The sequence below is a fragment of the Mesoplodon mirus genome, assembly GCF_964341445.2.
Source record: "Mesoplodon mirus genome assembly, chromosome: 1".
Lineage (NCBI taxonomy): Eukaryota > Metazoa > Chordata > Mammalia > Artiodactyla > Ziphiidae > Mesoplodon > Mesoplodon mirus.
Window position 1 is genome coordinate 36,802,801 of NC_138976.1, and position 17,571 is coordinate 36,820,371.

General features: G+C 37.4%; 1 protein-coding gene across 1 annotated transcript in view; it reads right to left on the reverse strand.

The window, feature by feature from the left end:
* Window positions 1-17,571, reverse strand: part of SHOC1 (shortage in chiasmata 1) — a gene marked incomplete at its 3' end in the record, with an annotated part of 84,624 nt that overhangs the window by 28,502 nt on the left and 38,551 nt on the right. The window contains exons 16-17 of the mRNA XM_082623180.1: window positions 12,895-12,999; window positions 9,160-9,338 (exon numbers count right to left, since the gene is read on the reverse strand). Coding sequence (XP_082479306.1) covers window positions 9,160-9,338; window positions 12,895-12,999 — 284 coding nt within the window. The remainder of the gene's footprint in view (window positions 1-9,159; window positions 9,339-12,894; window positions 13,000-17,571) is intronic.

A 17,571-nucleotide genomic window follows, 5' to 3' on the forward strand; every position in this document is an offset into this window, starting at 1 on the left:
CATTCTTAATTTTTTAAGGCATCTCTATACTGTTTTCCATAGTGGCTGCACCAACTTACGTTCCCACCAACAGTGTTTGAGGGTTCCCTTTTCTCCAAATCCTCACCAATATTTATTATTTCTCGCCTTTTTGATAATAGCCATTATGATAGGTGTGATGTGATATCTCATTGTGGTTTTGATTTGCATTTCCCTAACAATTAGTGATGTTGAACATCTCTTCATGTGCCTATTGGCCATCTGTATGCCTTTTTTGGGAAAATGTCTATGAAGCTCTTCTGCCCATTTTTAAATTTTTTTGTAGTTGTTGTTGAGTAGTATGAGTTCTTTATATATTTTGGATATTAACACCATATTGAATATAATAATTTACAAATATATTCTCCTATTCAATAAGTTGTCTTTTCATTTTGATGATGATTTTCTTTGCTGTGCAGAAGCTTTTTAGTTTGATGTAGTCCCATTTGTTTATTTTTGCTTTTGTTTCCCTTGCCTGAGGAGACATAGCCAGAAAGATATTGCTCAGAATGATGTCAAAGAGTGTACTGCCTATGTTTTATCATTTCAGGTCTTACATTCCAATCCTTAATCCATTTTGAGTTGATTTTTGTGTACGGTGTGAGACAGTGGTCTACTTTTTTTTTTTTTTTTTGTATGTGGCTGTCCAGTTGTCCCAACACCATTTATTGAAGAGACTATCCTTTCTCTGTTGTTTCTTCTTTGTTCCTTTGTTGTAAATTAATTGTCCATATATGTGTGGGTTTATTTCTGGGCTCTCAGTTCTGTTCCACTAATCTATACATCTGTTTTTCTGCCAATACCATGCTCTTTTGATTACTATAGCTTTGTAATGTAGTTTGAAATCAGGAACTGTGGTGCCTCCAGCTTTGTTCTTTTTTCTGAGGATTGCTTTGGCTAGTTATGGTCTCTTGTGGTTCCATATAAATTTTAGGATTTTTTGTTCTATTTCTGTGGAAAAATGTCCTTGGGATTTTGGTAGGGATTGCATTGAATATGTAGAATGTTTTAGGTAATATGGACGTTTCAACAATGTTAATTCTTCCAATCCATGAGCATGGAACATCTTTCCATTTATTTGCATCTTTAATTTCCTTCAACAATATCTTATAGTTTTCAGTGTACAGGTCTTTCACCTCCTTGGTTAAATTTATTCCTAGGTATTTTTTGTTCTTTTTGTTGTGATTGTAAATGGGATTGTTTTCTTAATTTCTCTTTCTGCTAGCTCATTTTTATTTTTATTATTATTATTATTTTTTGCAGTACGCGGGCCTCTCACTGTTGTGGCCTCTTCTGTTGCGGAGCACAGGCTCCGGACGCGCAGGCCCAGTGGCCGTGGCTCACGGGCCCAGCCGCTCCGCGGCATGTGGGATCCTCCCAGACCGGGGCACGAACCCGTGTCCCCTGCATCGGCAGGCAGACTCTCAACCACTGTGCCACCAGGGAAGCCCTGCTAGCTCATTTTTAGAATATAGAAATGCAATAGATTTTTATATGTTGATTTTTTACCCTGCAACTTTACTGTATTTGTTTTGTTATTTCTCATAGTTTTTTGGTGGAGTCTTTAGGGTTTTCTACACATAAAATCATGTCACCTGCAACAGTGACAGTTTTACTTTTTCCTTTCCAATCTGGATGCATTTTATTACTTTTTCTACCTAATTGCTCTGGCTATAATTTCTAATACTATATTGAATAAGAGTGGTGAGAGTGGGCATCCTTGTCTTGTTCCTGATTTTAGAGGGACAGTTTTCAGCTTTTCACCATTGAGTATGATGTTAGCTGTGGGTTTGTCATATATGGCCTCTATCATTCTGAGATACACTCCTTCTACACCCATTTCACTGAGAGTTTTTTTAATCATAAATAGGTGTTGCATCTAGTCAAATGCTTTTTCTGCATCTATTGAGATGATCATATGTTTTTTATCTTTCATTTTGCTAAGGTGTATCACACTGATTGGTTTGAGAATATTGAACCATCTTTGCATCCCTGGAATAAATCCTACTTGATAATGCTATATGTATTGTATTTGGTTTGCTAATATTTTGTTCAGGATTTCTGCATCTGTATTCATCAGAGATATTGGTCAGTAATGTATATTTTTTGTATTGTTTTTGTCTGGACTTGGTATCAGGATAATGCTGGCCTTGTAAAATGAGTTAGAAAGTGTTCCCTCCTCTTCAATATTTTGGAAGAGTTTGAGAAGGATGGATATTAATTCTTCTTTGAATGTTCAGTAGAATTCACTTGTGAAGCCATCTGATTCTGGGCTTTTGTTTTTTAGGAGGTTTTTTTTCATTACTGTTTTAATCTCTTTACTAGAAATCTGTCTATTCAATTTTTCCATTTCTTCATAATTCAGTCTTGGAAGGTTGCATGATTCTAAGAATTTCTTCATTTCTTCTAGGTTGTCTACTTTGTTGGTTACTAACTATTCAGAATATTCTCTTACAATCTTTGTATTTTTGTGGTATCCATTGTTATTTTTCTCCTTTATTTTCTAATTTTATTTATCAGAGCCTTCTCTTTTTCTTAGTGAGTCTGGTTAAAGGTTTGTCATTTTTGTTTACCTTTTCAAAGAACCAACTCTTAGTTTCGCTGATCTCTTCTATTGTCTTTTTAGTCTGTATTTTATTTACTTTTGCTCTGATCTTTATTATTTCCTTCCTTCTACTGACTTTGGGCTTCATTTGTTTTTTTTTCTAGTTCCTTTAGGTGTAAGGTTAGATGATTTATTTGAGACTCTTCTTGTTTCTTGAGATAGGCTTGTATTGATATAAACTTCCCTCTTAGTACTGCTTTTGCTGCATCCCATAGATTTTGGTATATCGTATTTTCATTTTCATTTGTCTTAAGGTATTTAAAAAATTCTCCTTTGACTTCTTCATTGGCCCAATAGTTGCTCAGTAGCATGTTGTTCAGTCTCCACATATCTGTGATGTTTTCAGCTATCTTCTTATAGTCTCATAGTGTTGTGGTTGGAAAAGATGCTTGATATGGTTTCAATCTTCTTAAATTTATTGAGACTTGTTTTGTGTCCCAACATACGGTTTATCCCTGAGAAAGTTCCATGTGTGCTTGAGAAGAATGTGTATTTTGCTGCATTTGGATGGAATGTCCTGTACCAATCTATCAAATCCATCCAGTTTAATGTTTCATTTAAGACCACTGTTTCCTTGTTGACTTTCTGTCTTGATGATCTATTTATTAATGTAAGTGGGGTGTTAAAGTCCCCTCCTATTATTGTGCTGCACCAATTTCTCCCTTTAGGTCTGTTAGTAATTGCTTTATATATTTTGGTGCTCCTATGTTAGGGGCATAGATATTACTAACTATTATGTCTTTTTTTGTTGTTTGTTTTGCTATTATGTCTTTTTGATGAATTATCCCCTTTATCAGAATATAATGTCCTTCCTTGTCTCTTGTTACCTTTTTTTGGCTTAACGTGTATTTTGTCTGATATGACTATGGCTACAACTGCTTTCTTTTGGCTGTTGTTTGCTTGGAGTATCATCTTCTATCACTTCACTTTGAAGTTTGTCTTTAGAGCTGAAGTGAGTCTCCCAGAGGCAGAATATAGTTGGCTCTTGTTCTTTTAATCCATCCAGCCACTTTGTGTCCTTTGATTGGTGAATACAATCCATTTACACTTAGGGTGATTATTGATAGATGAGTATTGAGTACTGCCATTCTATCTTTTGTTTTCTGGTTGTTCTATATCTCCATTGTTTCTTTTTCCTGTGTTTCGGTCTGCCATTTTGGTTTGGTAGTTTTCTATAATGTTTTTCTGTTTCCTCTTTTTTTTGTTTTGTGTCTCTGTTCTAGATTTATGCTTGGTGGTTACCAAGAGGTTTGTGTGAAATGTATCATAGATAAAGTAGTCCTTTTTCTGCTGATAGCATCTTATCTTCATTTGCCTATATGGGTTCCCTTCTTTTCCTCTTCCCCTTTTATGTTTTTATTGTCTCAAATTATCCCTTTTTATATTGCATTTGTTACCAAATTGAAGTGGCTATTGTTTTTTCCCTGATATTTCTCCCTTTAATCTTTATGTTGTAATAAAATATTTAAAAACCTATTCTGATACAGAGTTGCAATTTTCTGATTCGGTTTATCTATTTATCACCTTAAAGTTTTGTGTACTTTTGCCTTTTTTTTCTGGCAGCAGAGCTCCTTTCAACATTTCTTATAAGGCAGGTCTAGTGTTGATAAAAATCCCTCAGCTTTTGTTTGTCTGGGAAAGCCCTTATTTCTCCTTCATATCTGAATGATAACTTTGTTGGACAGAGTATTCTTGGATGACAGTTTTTATCTTTCAGTATTTTGAGAATGTCATTCCACTCCCTCCTGGCCTGTTGAGTTTCTGCTGAGAAATCTGCTGATCTGCTAATAGGGATTCCTTTGTAGGTTGCATCCTTTTTTCACTGACTGCATTTAAAATTCTTTTTCATTGACTTTTTTTTTTTTTTTGCGGTATGCAGGCCTCTCACTGTTGTGGCCTCTCCCGTTGCGGAGCACAGGCTCCGGACGTGCAGGCTCAGTGGCCATGGCTCACGGGCCTAGCTGCTCCACGGCATGTGGGATTTTCCCAGACCAGGGCATGAACCCGCGTCCCCTGCATCGGCAGGCGGACTCTCAACCACTGTGCCACCAGGGAAGCCCTTTCATTGACTTTTGACAGTGTCTGGAGAAGATCTTTTTGCATTGAGGTGATTAGGTGTTCTCTTAGCTTCATAGACTTGTATATCCAGTTCCTTCCCCAGGTTTGGGAAGTCCTCAGCTGTTATTTCTTTAACTAAACTCTCTGCTACCTTCTCTGTTTATTCTTCTTCTGGGATAACCATTACCCTAATGTTGCCCTTCCTAAAAGAGTCAGATAATGCTCATAAAATTTCCCCCTTTTTTATATCTTAATTCTTTTTCCTCTTCTACCTGTACCATCTCTAGATTTCTAAATTTGAGCTCAATAATTCTTTCTTCCATATGGTCTTCTCTATTTCCAGTGCTTTCTAATGAATTCTCAATCTCATTTATTGAGCTCTTCAGCTTCAGAATTTCTGTTTGGTTCTTTTTTAGTTTCAGTCTCTTTGGTAAAGTATTCCTTCTGTTCATTAATTTTATTCCTGAGCTCATCGAACTGCCTTTCTGAGTTTTCTTGTAGCTTGTTGTTTCTTCATGACAGCTATTTTGAATTCTCTATCAGTTAGATTGCAATATTCCATGACTTTAAGTTTGATTTCCACTGAATTGTCATTTTGTTTTTGTGATACAGTGTTGCTGTGGTTCTTCATGGTGCTGGATAAGTTGTTCCTCAGCTGACACATCTGAAGTAGTGAACACCTTTCTTCTTCAGGTAAAAATAATTTTTTCTACTTGATTTTAATGAACCAACAAGTTATAAATTAGAAGCCTTTCTCTTTTTTAAAAAAAACATAAGACCCTCTTAGGAGATTTATTTAACACAAGGAAAAGATTTATCCAGCAAAAAAAATCTACTGAGACACAGCAGTTCCCTTTTCAGAGGTGCTGCAATAAAGAAGACAATAGCAATATCTTTACTGTTTAGGTTGATACAATTATTGGCTGGGTGAAAGCAAGGAGCAAAAAATATAAATTTCACACTCAGTGACCTAGTAATTTGTCAGTCATTTTTCTGCATTAAACCTAGTGCATCCTCTGGGACTGGGGCAGAGGATTCCAGAGAAATTGCACTCCTGGCCTGGCCATGCTCCAAATTCCACACCATCTTTTCTATTCCTTTCTTTCTTTCTTTCTTTCTTTTTTAAATTTTCATTGAGGTATAGTTGATTTACAATGTTGTATTAGCTTCAGTTATACAGCAAAGTGAATCAGTTATACATATACATATATCCATTCTTTTTTTAGATTATTTTCCCATATAGGCCATTACAGCATATTGAGTAGAGTTCCCTGTGCTATACAGTAGGTTATTATTAGTTGCCTATTTTATATATAGTAGTGAGTATATGTCAATCCCAATCTTCCAATTTATCCCTCCTCCCTTATCCCCTGTTAACCATGTTTGTTTTCTACATCTGTGACTCTATTTCTGTTTTGTAACTAAGTTCATTTATACCCTTTTTTTAGATTCCACATATAAGTGGTATCATATATTTGTCTTTCTGTGTCTGACTTACTTCACTCAGAATGACAATCTCTAGGTCCATCCATGTTGCTGCAAATGGCATTATTTTGTTCTTTTTTATGGCTGAGTAATATTCCATTGTATATATGTGCCACATCTTTTTTATCCATTCCTCTGTTGATGGACATTTAGATTGCTTCCATGTCCTGGCTACTGTAAATAGCATTGCAATGAACACTGGGATGCATGTATCTTTTCGAATTATGGTTTTCTCTGGGTATATGCCCAGGAGTGGAATTGCTGGGTCGTATGGTAGTTCTATTTTTAGTTTTTTAAGGAACCTCCATACTGTTCTCCATAGTGGCTGTACTCCTTTATATTCCCACCAACAGTGTAGGAGGGTCCCCTTTTCTCCACACCCTCTCCAGCATTTACTGTTTGTAGATCTTTTGATCATGGCCATTCTGACCCGTGTGAGGTGATACCACATTGTAGTTTTGATTTGCATTTCTTTAATAATTAGTGATTTCTTAAAAGACTTATTTATTATTTATTTATTTATTTAATTTATTTTTGGCTGCATTGGGTCTTAGTTGTGGTACATCGGGCTCTTCGTTGCAGCGCATGGGTTTCTCGCTAGTTTTCTCTTCTCTAGTTGTGGCACACGGGTTCCAGAGTGCGTGCGGTCTGTAATATGGGGCCTGCAGGCTCTCTAGTTGAGTCGTGTGAGCTCAGTAGTTGTGGCACGCGGGCTTAGCTGCCCCGTGGCATGTGGGATCTTAGTTCCCTGACGAGGCTTTGAACCTGTGTCCCCTGCATTGTAAGGTGGATTCTTTACCACTGGACTACCAGGGAAGTCCCTAATTAGTGATGTTGAACATCTTTTCATGTGCTTTTTGGCCATCTGTATGTCTTCTTTGGAGAAATGTCTATTTATATCTTCTGCTCATTTTTTGTTTGGATTGTTTGTTTTTTTGATATTGAGTTGCATGAGCTATTTGTATATTTTGGAGATTAATCTCTTGTTGGCTGCTTCATTTGCAAATATTTTCTCCCATTTTAAGGGTTGTCTTTTTGTTTTGTTTATGGTTTCCTTTGCCGTGTAAAAGCTTTTAAGTTTAATTAGATCCCATTTGTTTATTTTTGTTTTTATTTTCCTTAGTCTAGGAGGTGGATCAAAAAAGATCTTGCTAAGATTTATGTCAAAGGGTGTCCTGCCTATGTTTTGCTCTAAGAATTTTATAGTGTCCGGCCTTACATTTAGGTCTTTAATCTATTTTGAATTTATTTTTGTGTATGGTGTTAGGAAATGTTCTAGTTTCATTCTTTAGCATGTAGCTGTCCAGTTTTCCCAGCACCGCTTACTGAAGAGGCTGTCTTTTCTCCATTGTAAGAAGCCTTTCTCTTATTTTCCAGTAGGTGGCACTATAGCACATTGTTTTCTCTTACCTGCGTTGCCTCTGGTTGTGTTTTGAGTATTGGCACTTTCTACCCTCCGTGTCTATGTCAGAGGGGTCACCCAAAGCATTTGTTGTCACTGCTTGTGCCTCTGGGGTTGTTGGTGCCTTGCTGTTTCTGGTGTTACTGATGTCACTGCCTGAGTACTAGGATGGTGGCCTCATTTGGGATCCTTGAGTCACAGGCTCTGCCATTGCAGGAGGAGCAGGAAGGCCGGGAGGAGGAACTGGGGTCATTTGTGCCATTACTTTTTTGGTGCTCTTGGGTTTCTGAGCTCACCCACTGCTGATGGAGGGGGGGCGCCAGAGCTGTGGGTGGCTCTGAGCTGGAGGGACAGGGTCACAGGCCTCGTGCCACGGCTGCTCAGCTATCTGTGGCTGTGGGTACCAGTGCAAGTGGGAGGCCGGGGTCATGTGGGATGCCACCCTCACTGCTACTGGGTTCTTTGGACTGGGGTTCAGCTGCTGCAGCCCAGGGGCCAAAATTGCAGGCACTGCCTATGCTGATCCTCCAGTTCTGCCTCTTCTATGGGTTCCATTCCACCTATCTTTACATGTACAGATGGGTGGAACTCTCCAGTGTCCTGGTGTTAGGCAAAGGCCCCTTTGTTGAGTTGTGGATGTTTTCCTCGTTGCAGATTGAAGGGGAGAGCCGAGAGAGCATCTCTTCCTGCCATGATGCTGACGTCACTCCCCAATTTTAAATTTCTTACTGATTGATTTAATTTGTTTTAATGACTTAGGCAAGTTACCCAAGTAACCATAGAGTTGGGGATAAAAATATCCCCAGCAGGGACAGAGAGGAAAACGAAGAAAAAGGCCAAATTTGTTTCCAGATTTAGTGTAAAGATTTTGAGATGCTTTTCTGCTTGAAAATATTTTTTAAAGTATTTTCTCTTAAATCTTTACTTATGCAAACTTTGTTCAATGCTTGAGGTAGAGTGGGCAAAAAATTTCCAACATAATCCAAGGAATAAACAAGTGCTTTTTTTTTTTTTAGAATTATGTAAGATGAGATTCTGGCTCAATATCTAAAAATTAATTATTGTAGTTCTATTGTTGGGTATGTGTTCATGAACTTACAAGTAGAAAACAAAATTTTTGAGATTTAAAGGATTAATCCACAGAAAACTATGTATAATACAAATTAAAGGGCTTCCCTGGTGGCGCAGTGGTTGAGAGTCCGCCTGCTTATGCAGGGGACATGGGTTCGTGCCCCGGTCCGGGAAGATCCCACATGCCGTGGAGCAGCTAGGCCCGTGAGCCATGGTCGCTGAGCCTGCGCGTCTGGAGCCTGTGCTCCGCAACGGGAGAGGCCACAGCAGTGAGAGGCCCGCATACCGCAAAAAAAAAAAGTAAAGTATTAAAAAAATTCAAGACATATAAATAATGATGGCAATGATCCTTTCTCTGGGTCTGATTCTGTCCTGTTAACTTACTTAAGGAGAAAACTGTCAAGGGACCAAATAGTATATACTATACTATTTCATAATTCCAAATTAAATGCAAAAATTTATCTTACATCCAATTCTTATATAAGCTGATTGCTGTTATCTGCTTTATTTCAGTACTTACCTTAATTTGCTGTCCACTTTGCATCCAATTTAGTATCTGACATTGCAATTCTTGTAACTTGTAGTTGGTTTCAGGCTTTTTTTCCCTAATAAACTGTACAATCTTCAGCTGTCGCCAAATGTCATCCAAATAGGAGCCTAAAATGCTTTTGTAGATATCTTTTGCATTTGACAAATATCCTGTTAAAAAAAAAGTGGGGAAAAAAGCATGTCTTTTTGTTCTTTTAGAAACTGCATGGTAAAAACCTAAAAGGAAATAAGGGTCATAGCAGAGACAGTTAAATTTCCCTTTACTACTTTTCTGATTTTGATCAAAGATAGCAACTAATGAAAACCTTAAATTTAAGTGAAGCTGAGAAATATGTAGCAAATGTCTACTTTTAAGCTACATAATACCAATATAACTGGATATACTCTACATATTCTCTGAATATTTCTCATCCTTTCCTGCCTTCTGGCTTGTTAAATGCTATTGCCTTCTTCCTAAACCCTAGAATCTACACTTACATGCAAGTCCTGTGGAAATGCATTTCACTGAGATTTTCTTGGTATGCTATCGATACAGCTTTGCACCTGATTTCTGGTTATTTATGTATATGATTTAACAACCTCACTAGTCTATAAGCTCTCATAATCCATGATATTTAAGCATAATTAATTTATGTAGCTGCTAAAACAGCAGTGCCTAAATTCAGACTCACTAAGAGCAATTTTAAACATAGAATCCTGAGACCTATCCTTGAAGGTTCAAATTCAAGAAATCTAGATTGAGTCCCAGGGATTCCTATGTGTAAAACTTCTCCCAGTGATTCTACTGCACAGTGAATTTTGTGAATTACTGAAGTAGAGCACCTGGCAGAGTAACTTATGTAGATCAGGTATTCAGTGAATATCCTGAATATTGATATTGAATGTCTTGACATTGAATATCAATATTCAATGAATAATAAATACAATAATAAATCAAAAATTTAATGTTCATGTTCATATTTTTATACTATGTACATATTAATTCTAATTTTATATTAATACAGCTAGAGTGATGGGCAATTTAGAGACTGACTTACGTTCTTTCTGCTTACTAATCTACAAACTTCCCACTGATTTCTCCATACTGCCATTAGACGTAACCTTCTGAAAGACAAACCTAATCCAGTAGCTTCCCTGTTTCAATGGTTCCCTATCATTTACAGAGTAGTGACTGAACTCTTTTGTGTAGCTTAAAAGGCTTTTCATGATTTGGCTCTTTCTTACTTCTTCAGGCTTAGCTCTCTTTGCTTTCCACCTTGTACTCTTCAATTTAGCCACATGGAACTGTTTGCCATACACCCACTAAGTCATTCTTCTGGGCTCTTAATTCTGCCTACAATACCCTTTCATACTTTATGTACTTGGCAAACTCCTACTTATTTTTAAAAAATTCAGCTTGAAAGGGTAACAGTCACCATCCTTTGTGCCATGACTATGTATCTCTACTACAGTACCCATTACACAATACTGAATTTATTTCTGGGTTAAAGCCCAGAAGTGAAACTCTATACTTTTAACCTTGAAACTAATTACCTTGCTAGTTTGGGAGAAGAAGCAAATTGGAAGCTGGGAGAAAATACAAAATTCTGGGTCCAGGGTAGGCAGCCAGACCCACATGGACCTTTCTTCCTCTGTCACTATTCACAGAGAAAGAAAGGAGGACAACCTAACTTGCTCTTTGATTTTGAGAGGTTTAGAGGAGTGAGAAAGCCTTCTACTAAAAATGTCCAAGGTAGCAAGGTTACTCATTATGGCTTGGTACCTAGGGTTTAAGAAGTTATGTTTTCCAACAAGGATTTTACTTTTATAAGTATTCCTCAAGGTAGCCAAATAGTAATGCCAAAGTTTGATTTAGTAAAGGCATTTCTTTGAGGAACAGAAACAATTCAGTTCAAGTATATAGCTCTCAGTGGTCTCACTTAATCCTAGGGTAAAATATAGAGTACTTAAAGGTGAATATACTTTAAGCAATCCTCCATAAATATTAGTTCTCTAATTCAAGATTTTGATAAGTATTGAGCACGAGTGAGTCACAACTGTACTCTGCCTGGGAGTCCAAATATTCTAGATTCTGATATTCTGCCTTACTATTAAGCTTTTATAGTTAGCTTAGTTGTTGGTAGGACTGACAATCTTCTATGGCAGCTGAAAATTATAATGAAGACAGGTGACTACACAGAAGCATGTGACACTACACCATTAAACTAGCGACAGATACTGTAAACTAGGGCTCTAGTTGTCTGGGAATGGAGACAAGACAACTTGATCCAGCATCAGCACTCAAATGCTTTAATTGGAGAAGAAAGGAAAAGCACCATGTTGGGCTTTCTAAAGGTAGCTGTAACTTAGTTACAATACCTGGCCAGATAATACTGCTATAATACTTGGCCAAATATTACAACTCCCAGGGATGTAAAGGGAGTACAGTTGTAACTCGCTGCTGCCCAGTACTTATCGAAACCTTGGATTAGAGAAATAATATTTGTCTGAGTCACAGATAAGAGAAAATGTCTGGGTCACAGATCAGAGAAAAATTATTTTCACTTTGTATATAATGGGTTCTAGAAACTTTAAATTATAAAACATAATCCTAAAAATATACCATTACTAAACAAGTGTAAACAACCTGCAATAAGGGGCCTAAAACAGTAATGCAGTAAGATAGATACTTTAAGGATTTTAATAGTTTAGAAAAAATTTCCAAAATCTTAAAAATTTTCAATACATTCAAAATAGTTTGATTTTTAATACTCAAGTAATTCATATCCTAACTTACATGCACAACTAAAAAAGAAATTGCAGAAGATCTTGCTATATAGCTATATTGCATCTAGCAAAGATTCGAAGACACAGATATTCAATGAGGACCTAAAATGTATATGTCAAAGTGTCATCTTACATTAAAAAGCAGTGCATAATTGAGTTATTTGTAGCGAGGTAGATGGACCTAGAGAGTGTCACACAGAGTGAAGTAAGTCAGAAAGAGAAAAACAAATACTGTATGCTAACATATATATATGGAATCTAAAAAAAAAAATGGTTCTGACGAACCTAGGGGCAGGACAGGAATAAAGATGCAGATGTAGAGAATGGACTTGAGGACACGGGGAGGGGGAAGGGTAAGCTGGGACAAACTGAGAGAGTGGCATGGACATATATATACCACCAAATGTAAAATAGATAGCTAGTGGGAAGCAGCCACATAGCACAGGGAGATCAGCTCGGTGCTTTGTGACCACCTAGAACGGTGGGATAGGGAGGGTGGGAGGGAGACACAAGAGGGAGGAGATATGGGGATATATGTATATGTATAGCTGATTCACTTTGTTATACAGCAGAAACTAACACACCATTGTAAAGCAATTATACTCCAATAAAGATGTTTTAAAAAAATGCAGTGCATAATAATGATTACACAGTCAAATCCCTTAAGGCCATTAGGAGTCTGTAATTCAGGCCTAGAATAGAGAATCCTACACCTATTTTTCTAGGTGATGATTGTTGTTACAGAAAATTTCTTTTAATGAATATAAGGAGAATAAAATACATATTCCATTATAATTATGTCAATATATATATAATGTTTAATGCAGGAAAAAACTACATAATTTCTTACAAAGTACATCTTTTTTAGAAAAGTAAACATTATTTCAGACAAAATATTTCAATAGGAAGAAAAGGGGAAATAAAAAATTTTCACACCAACCCAATGCTGTGTCCAAGCTACATGTTAAAAGGACATCTCTAATTGTTACCAAAAGGTGTAAGAGGGCAGCATACTTGAATGTCATTTCTCTTTCAACATTTTTACCTAGGTAAGCAAAAACATATTTAAAGACAGAATATACATTAGAGTTTTAGAATATATATCAGAATGTTTAACAATAATAGATAACATTTATTATTGAGTGCTTACTATGTGCCAAGCTGTATATAATCTGTTTATTTTATTGAATCTGTAACAATAACCCTATCAAACAAGTTTACTATGATCTTGATTTTATGGATGAGAAAACAGTCTTAATGAGGTTAGGTAACTGCCCAAGGTCAATTTGTGCATAAATGATGGAGATGGCATTCCAACCCCTACAGCTAACCTTAGATTTCATACTTTGCTGCTTCCAAAGAATGTTCAATTATTTCTACCCTTGGTGGGAAGAAGGACAATGATTCCCCGTTATGAAACAAGAAGAAAATTAAACTCATAACTTGCCAACTGGTTTAGATAAAGGCGGAGGATCATAACGTAAAGCAATACATTGAAATGGAGGTAGACACCTGGGAATATTTGTCCAAAGATATGACTCAAACAAAAGAGGTACTTATAGGGACAAGACAATTATCTAATTAATACGTTCCATGTAGTTCCAGAGCTTATTGAAGATGATAGATGGGATTTTACTGCATGCAAAAGTGGGGCCAAGAAGACCGGATTCCAGGCCTAATATAACCAGAGAAGCTCTACTTCTCTCTGTTTTATATAGTGGGATGCCATGTAATATTTATTGAACAAAGAGTTCTGCTAAAAAGTATATGTATAGCTGATACACTTTGTTATAAAGCAGAAACTAACACACCATTGTAAAGCAATTATACTCCAATAAAGATGTTAAAAAAAAGTATGAAAACTATTGATTTAAGCAATGAAGATCAAAGCAAATAATCAGTGGTCACTGGGAATCAAGGAGCAACAGAAAAACCAGTTATGGGTAGTATCTCCAGCCCCTGGAAGGACTTGTGTAAACAAGTCAATCATGACCAGGAAGGGAAGAGAAGAGAGCAGAGAAACCAAATTTGGTATCATTTTCCTCTGTCTTTAGGAGAACATTTCTTACAGTGCAGATCCGCAGCTGATGAATTCTTTCAGCTTTTGTATGTCTGAAAACGTCTCTATTTCCCCTTTGTTTTTGTAATGTATTTTTGCCTAGTACATTCTAGGTTGGTGGTTTTTTCTTTCAGGTATTTTAAAGATGTTATTCCACTGTCTTTTCACTTGCACTATTTCTTTATTTTTTTTTATTTTTTAATTTTTATTTTTTTAACATCTTTATTGGAGTATAATTGCTTTACAATGGTGTGTTAGTTTATGCCTTATAACAAAGTGAATCAGTTATACATATATATATGTTCCCATATCTCTTCCCTCTTGCGTCTCCCTCCCTCCCACCCTCCCTATCCCACCCCTCTAGGTGGTCACAAAGCACTGAGCTCATCTCCCTGTGCTATGCAGCTGCTTCCCACTAGCTATCTATTTTACGTTTGGTAGTGTATATATGTCCATGCCACTCTCTCACTTTGTCACAGCTTACCCTTCCCCCTCCCCATATCCTCAAGTCCATTCTCTAGTAGGTCTGTGTCTTTATTCCCGTCTTACCCCTAGGTTCTTCATGATATTTTTTTTCTTAGATTCCATATATATGTGTTAGCATATGGTATTTGTCTTTCTCTTTCTGACTCACTTCACTCTGTATGACAGACTCTAGGTCCATCCACCTCACTACAAATAACTCAGTTTTGTTTCTTTTTATGGCTGAGTAATATTCCATTAAAATTCCAACTTTATCCATTCATCTGTTGATGGACACTTAGATTGCTTCTATCTCCTGGCTATTGTACATAGAGCTGCAATGAACATTTTGGTACATGACTCTTTTTGAATTATGGTTTTCTCAGGGTATATGCTCAGTAGTGGGATTGCTGGGTCATATGGTAGTTCTATTTGTAGTTTTTTTTTCTTTTTTCTTTTTTTTTTGCTGTATGCGGGCCTCTCACTGTTGTGGCCTCTCCCGTTGCAGAGCACAGGCTCCGGATGCGCAGGCCCAGCGGCCATGGCTCACGGGCCCAGCCGCTCCGCGGCATATGGGATCCTCCCAGACCGGGGCACGAACCCGTATCCCCTGCATCGGCAGGCGGACTCTCAACCACTGCGCCACCAGGGAGGCCCCTATTTGTAGTTTTTTAAGGAACCTCCATACTGTTCTCCATAGTGGCTGTACCAATTCACATTCCCACCAGCAGTGCAAGAGTGTTCCCTTTTCTCCACACCCTCTCCAGCATTTATTGTTTCTAGATTTTTTGATGATGGCCATTCTGACCAGTGTGAGATGATATCTCATTGTAGTTTTGATTTGCATTTCTTCTAACACATGAAAGAATGCTCAACATCACTTGCACTATTTCTGACAAGAAATTTGACATCAACCTTGTCATTGTTTCTCTTTTGCAGCATATATTTTTTTCCTTCTGGCTGCTCCCACAATTTTCTCTTTATCACTGGTTTTGAGCAACTTGATTATCATATGCCTTGGTGTAGCTTTATTATGCTTCTTGTGCTTAGAGTTCATTGAGTTTCTTGGATCTGTGGGTTTGTAGTTTTCACTGAGTTTGGTAAGATTTCAGTCATTATCTCTTCAAATATTTTATCTGTTTACCTCCTTTTGAGAACTCTAATGCTAGTATATAAGGCTATTTGAAGTTGTCTCACAGCCCACTATGCTCTTTTCTTTCCTTCTTTTTTATTCTTTTATCCACCTGGGTTTTATTTTAGATAGTTTCTGTTGCTATGCTTACAAGTTAGCTAGCCTTTTCTTCTGCAATATTTAATCTGCCATTAACTCCATCCAGTGTATTTTTCATCTCATGCATTGTAGTTTATTCTCTAAAACTACAATTTGCATCTCTTTTATGTCTCTAGCTTATTGAAGGTATGGAATACAGTTATAATAAGTGTCAGTGTCCTCTCTGATAATACTAACATCTTTGTCAGCTCTGAGTTTGTTTTGATTGATTATTCTCCTTATGGGCTGTGTTTTCCTGTCTCTTGTTATGCTTGACAATCTTTGATCAGATGTCTAACATTGTGAATTTTACCTTGTTAGTGCTAAATATTTTTGTATTCATATAAATAGTCTTAAGCTTTGTTCTGGGATGCAGTTAAGTTCCTTGGAAATAGTTTGATAACTTTGAGTCTTGCTTTTATGATTTTTTTAGGCAGGTCCAGAGCAGTGCTAAATCTAGGGATAACTATTCCCCACTACGGAGACAAGACTTCTCTAAGTATGGTGATCAATACTCCATGAATTATGAGTTTTTCTAGTCTGGCTGGTGGGAACAGACATTATTTCCTGCCCCGTGTGAATTCAGAGTACTATTCCCTCTAATCCTTTCAGATGGTTTGTTTCCCAACCTCTGGTAGGTTAGTTCCTCACATATACATTTATTTTCTTTTGAGATGGCTGTTCTTTTTTTTTTCCATATTCTTTTCCATTATGGTTTATCACAGGATATTGAATATAGTTTCCTGTGCTATACATTAGGACCTTGTTGTTTACCCATTCTCTATATTATAGTTTGCATCTGCTAATCCCAAATTCCTAATCCATCCTTCCCCCACCCCACCCCCTTGGCAGCCACAAGTCTGTTCTCTATGTCTGTGAGTCTGTTTCTGTTTCATAGATAAGTTCATTTGTGTTATATTTTAGATTCCACATATAAGTGATATCATATGGTGTTTGTCTTTCTCTGTCTGACTTACTTTACTTAGTATGATAATCTCTAGGTCCATCCATGTTGCTGCAAATGGCGTTATTTCATTCTCTTTTATGGCTGAGTAGTATTCGATTGTATATATGTACCACATCTTCTTTATCCATTCATCTGTCACTGGGCATTTAGGTTGTTTCTATGTTTTGGCTATTGTCCTCACATATACTCTTTGATCAGTACTCTGCTGAATACTTCAGGAAGACTCTCTGCAAATTTCTAGGACTCTCCTTGTGAAGCTCTCTGCTCTCTAACCTTCTATCCTTTTTTTAAAATTTATTTATTTTATTTATTTTTGGCTGCATAGGGTCTTCATTTCTGTGCATGGGCTTTCTCTAGTTGTGGCGAGCAGGGGCTACTCTTCACTGCGGTGTGCAGGCTTCTCATTGCAGTGGCTTCCCTTGTTGCAGAGCACGGGCTCTAGGTGCACAGGCTTCATTAGTTGTAGCTAATGTAGCTCAGTAGTTGTGGCTTGTGGGCACAGTAGTTGTGGCTTGCAGGCTCTAGAGCTCAGTCTCAGTAGTTGTGGCACATGGGTTTAGTTGTTCCATGGCATGTGGGATCTTCCCAGACCAGGGCTCAAACCCATGTCCCCTGCATTGGCAGGCACATTCTTAACCACTGTGCCACCAGGGAAGCCCCTAACCTTCTATCCTTTGAACTTTAGCTGCCTTGGTCTCCCTGGACTCTTAGCTCTGCTTCTTCAACTCAGATTGTCCACTGAGCTCTGCCTCTGGTACCTCTCTCTGTGCCATGGCCTGGCATTTCTTTCAAGGCAGTAAGCTAGGGCAATGGTAGGGCTCACCTCACTTGTTTCCCATCTCTCAGGAATCATTGTGCT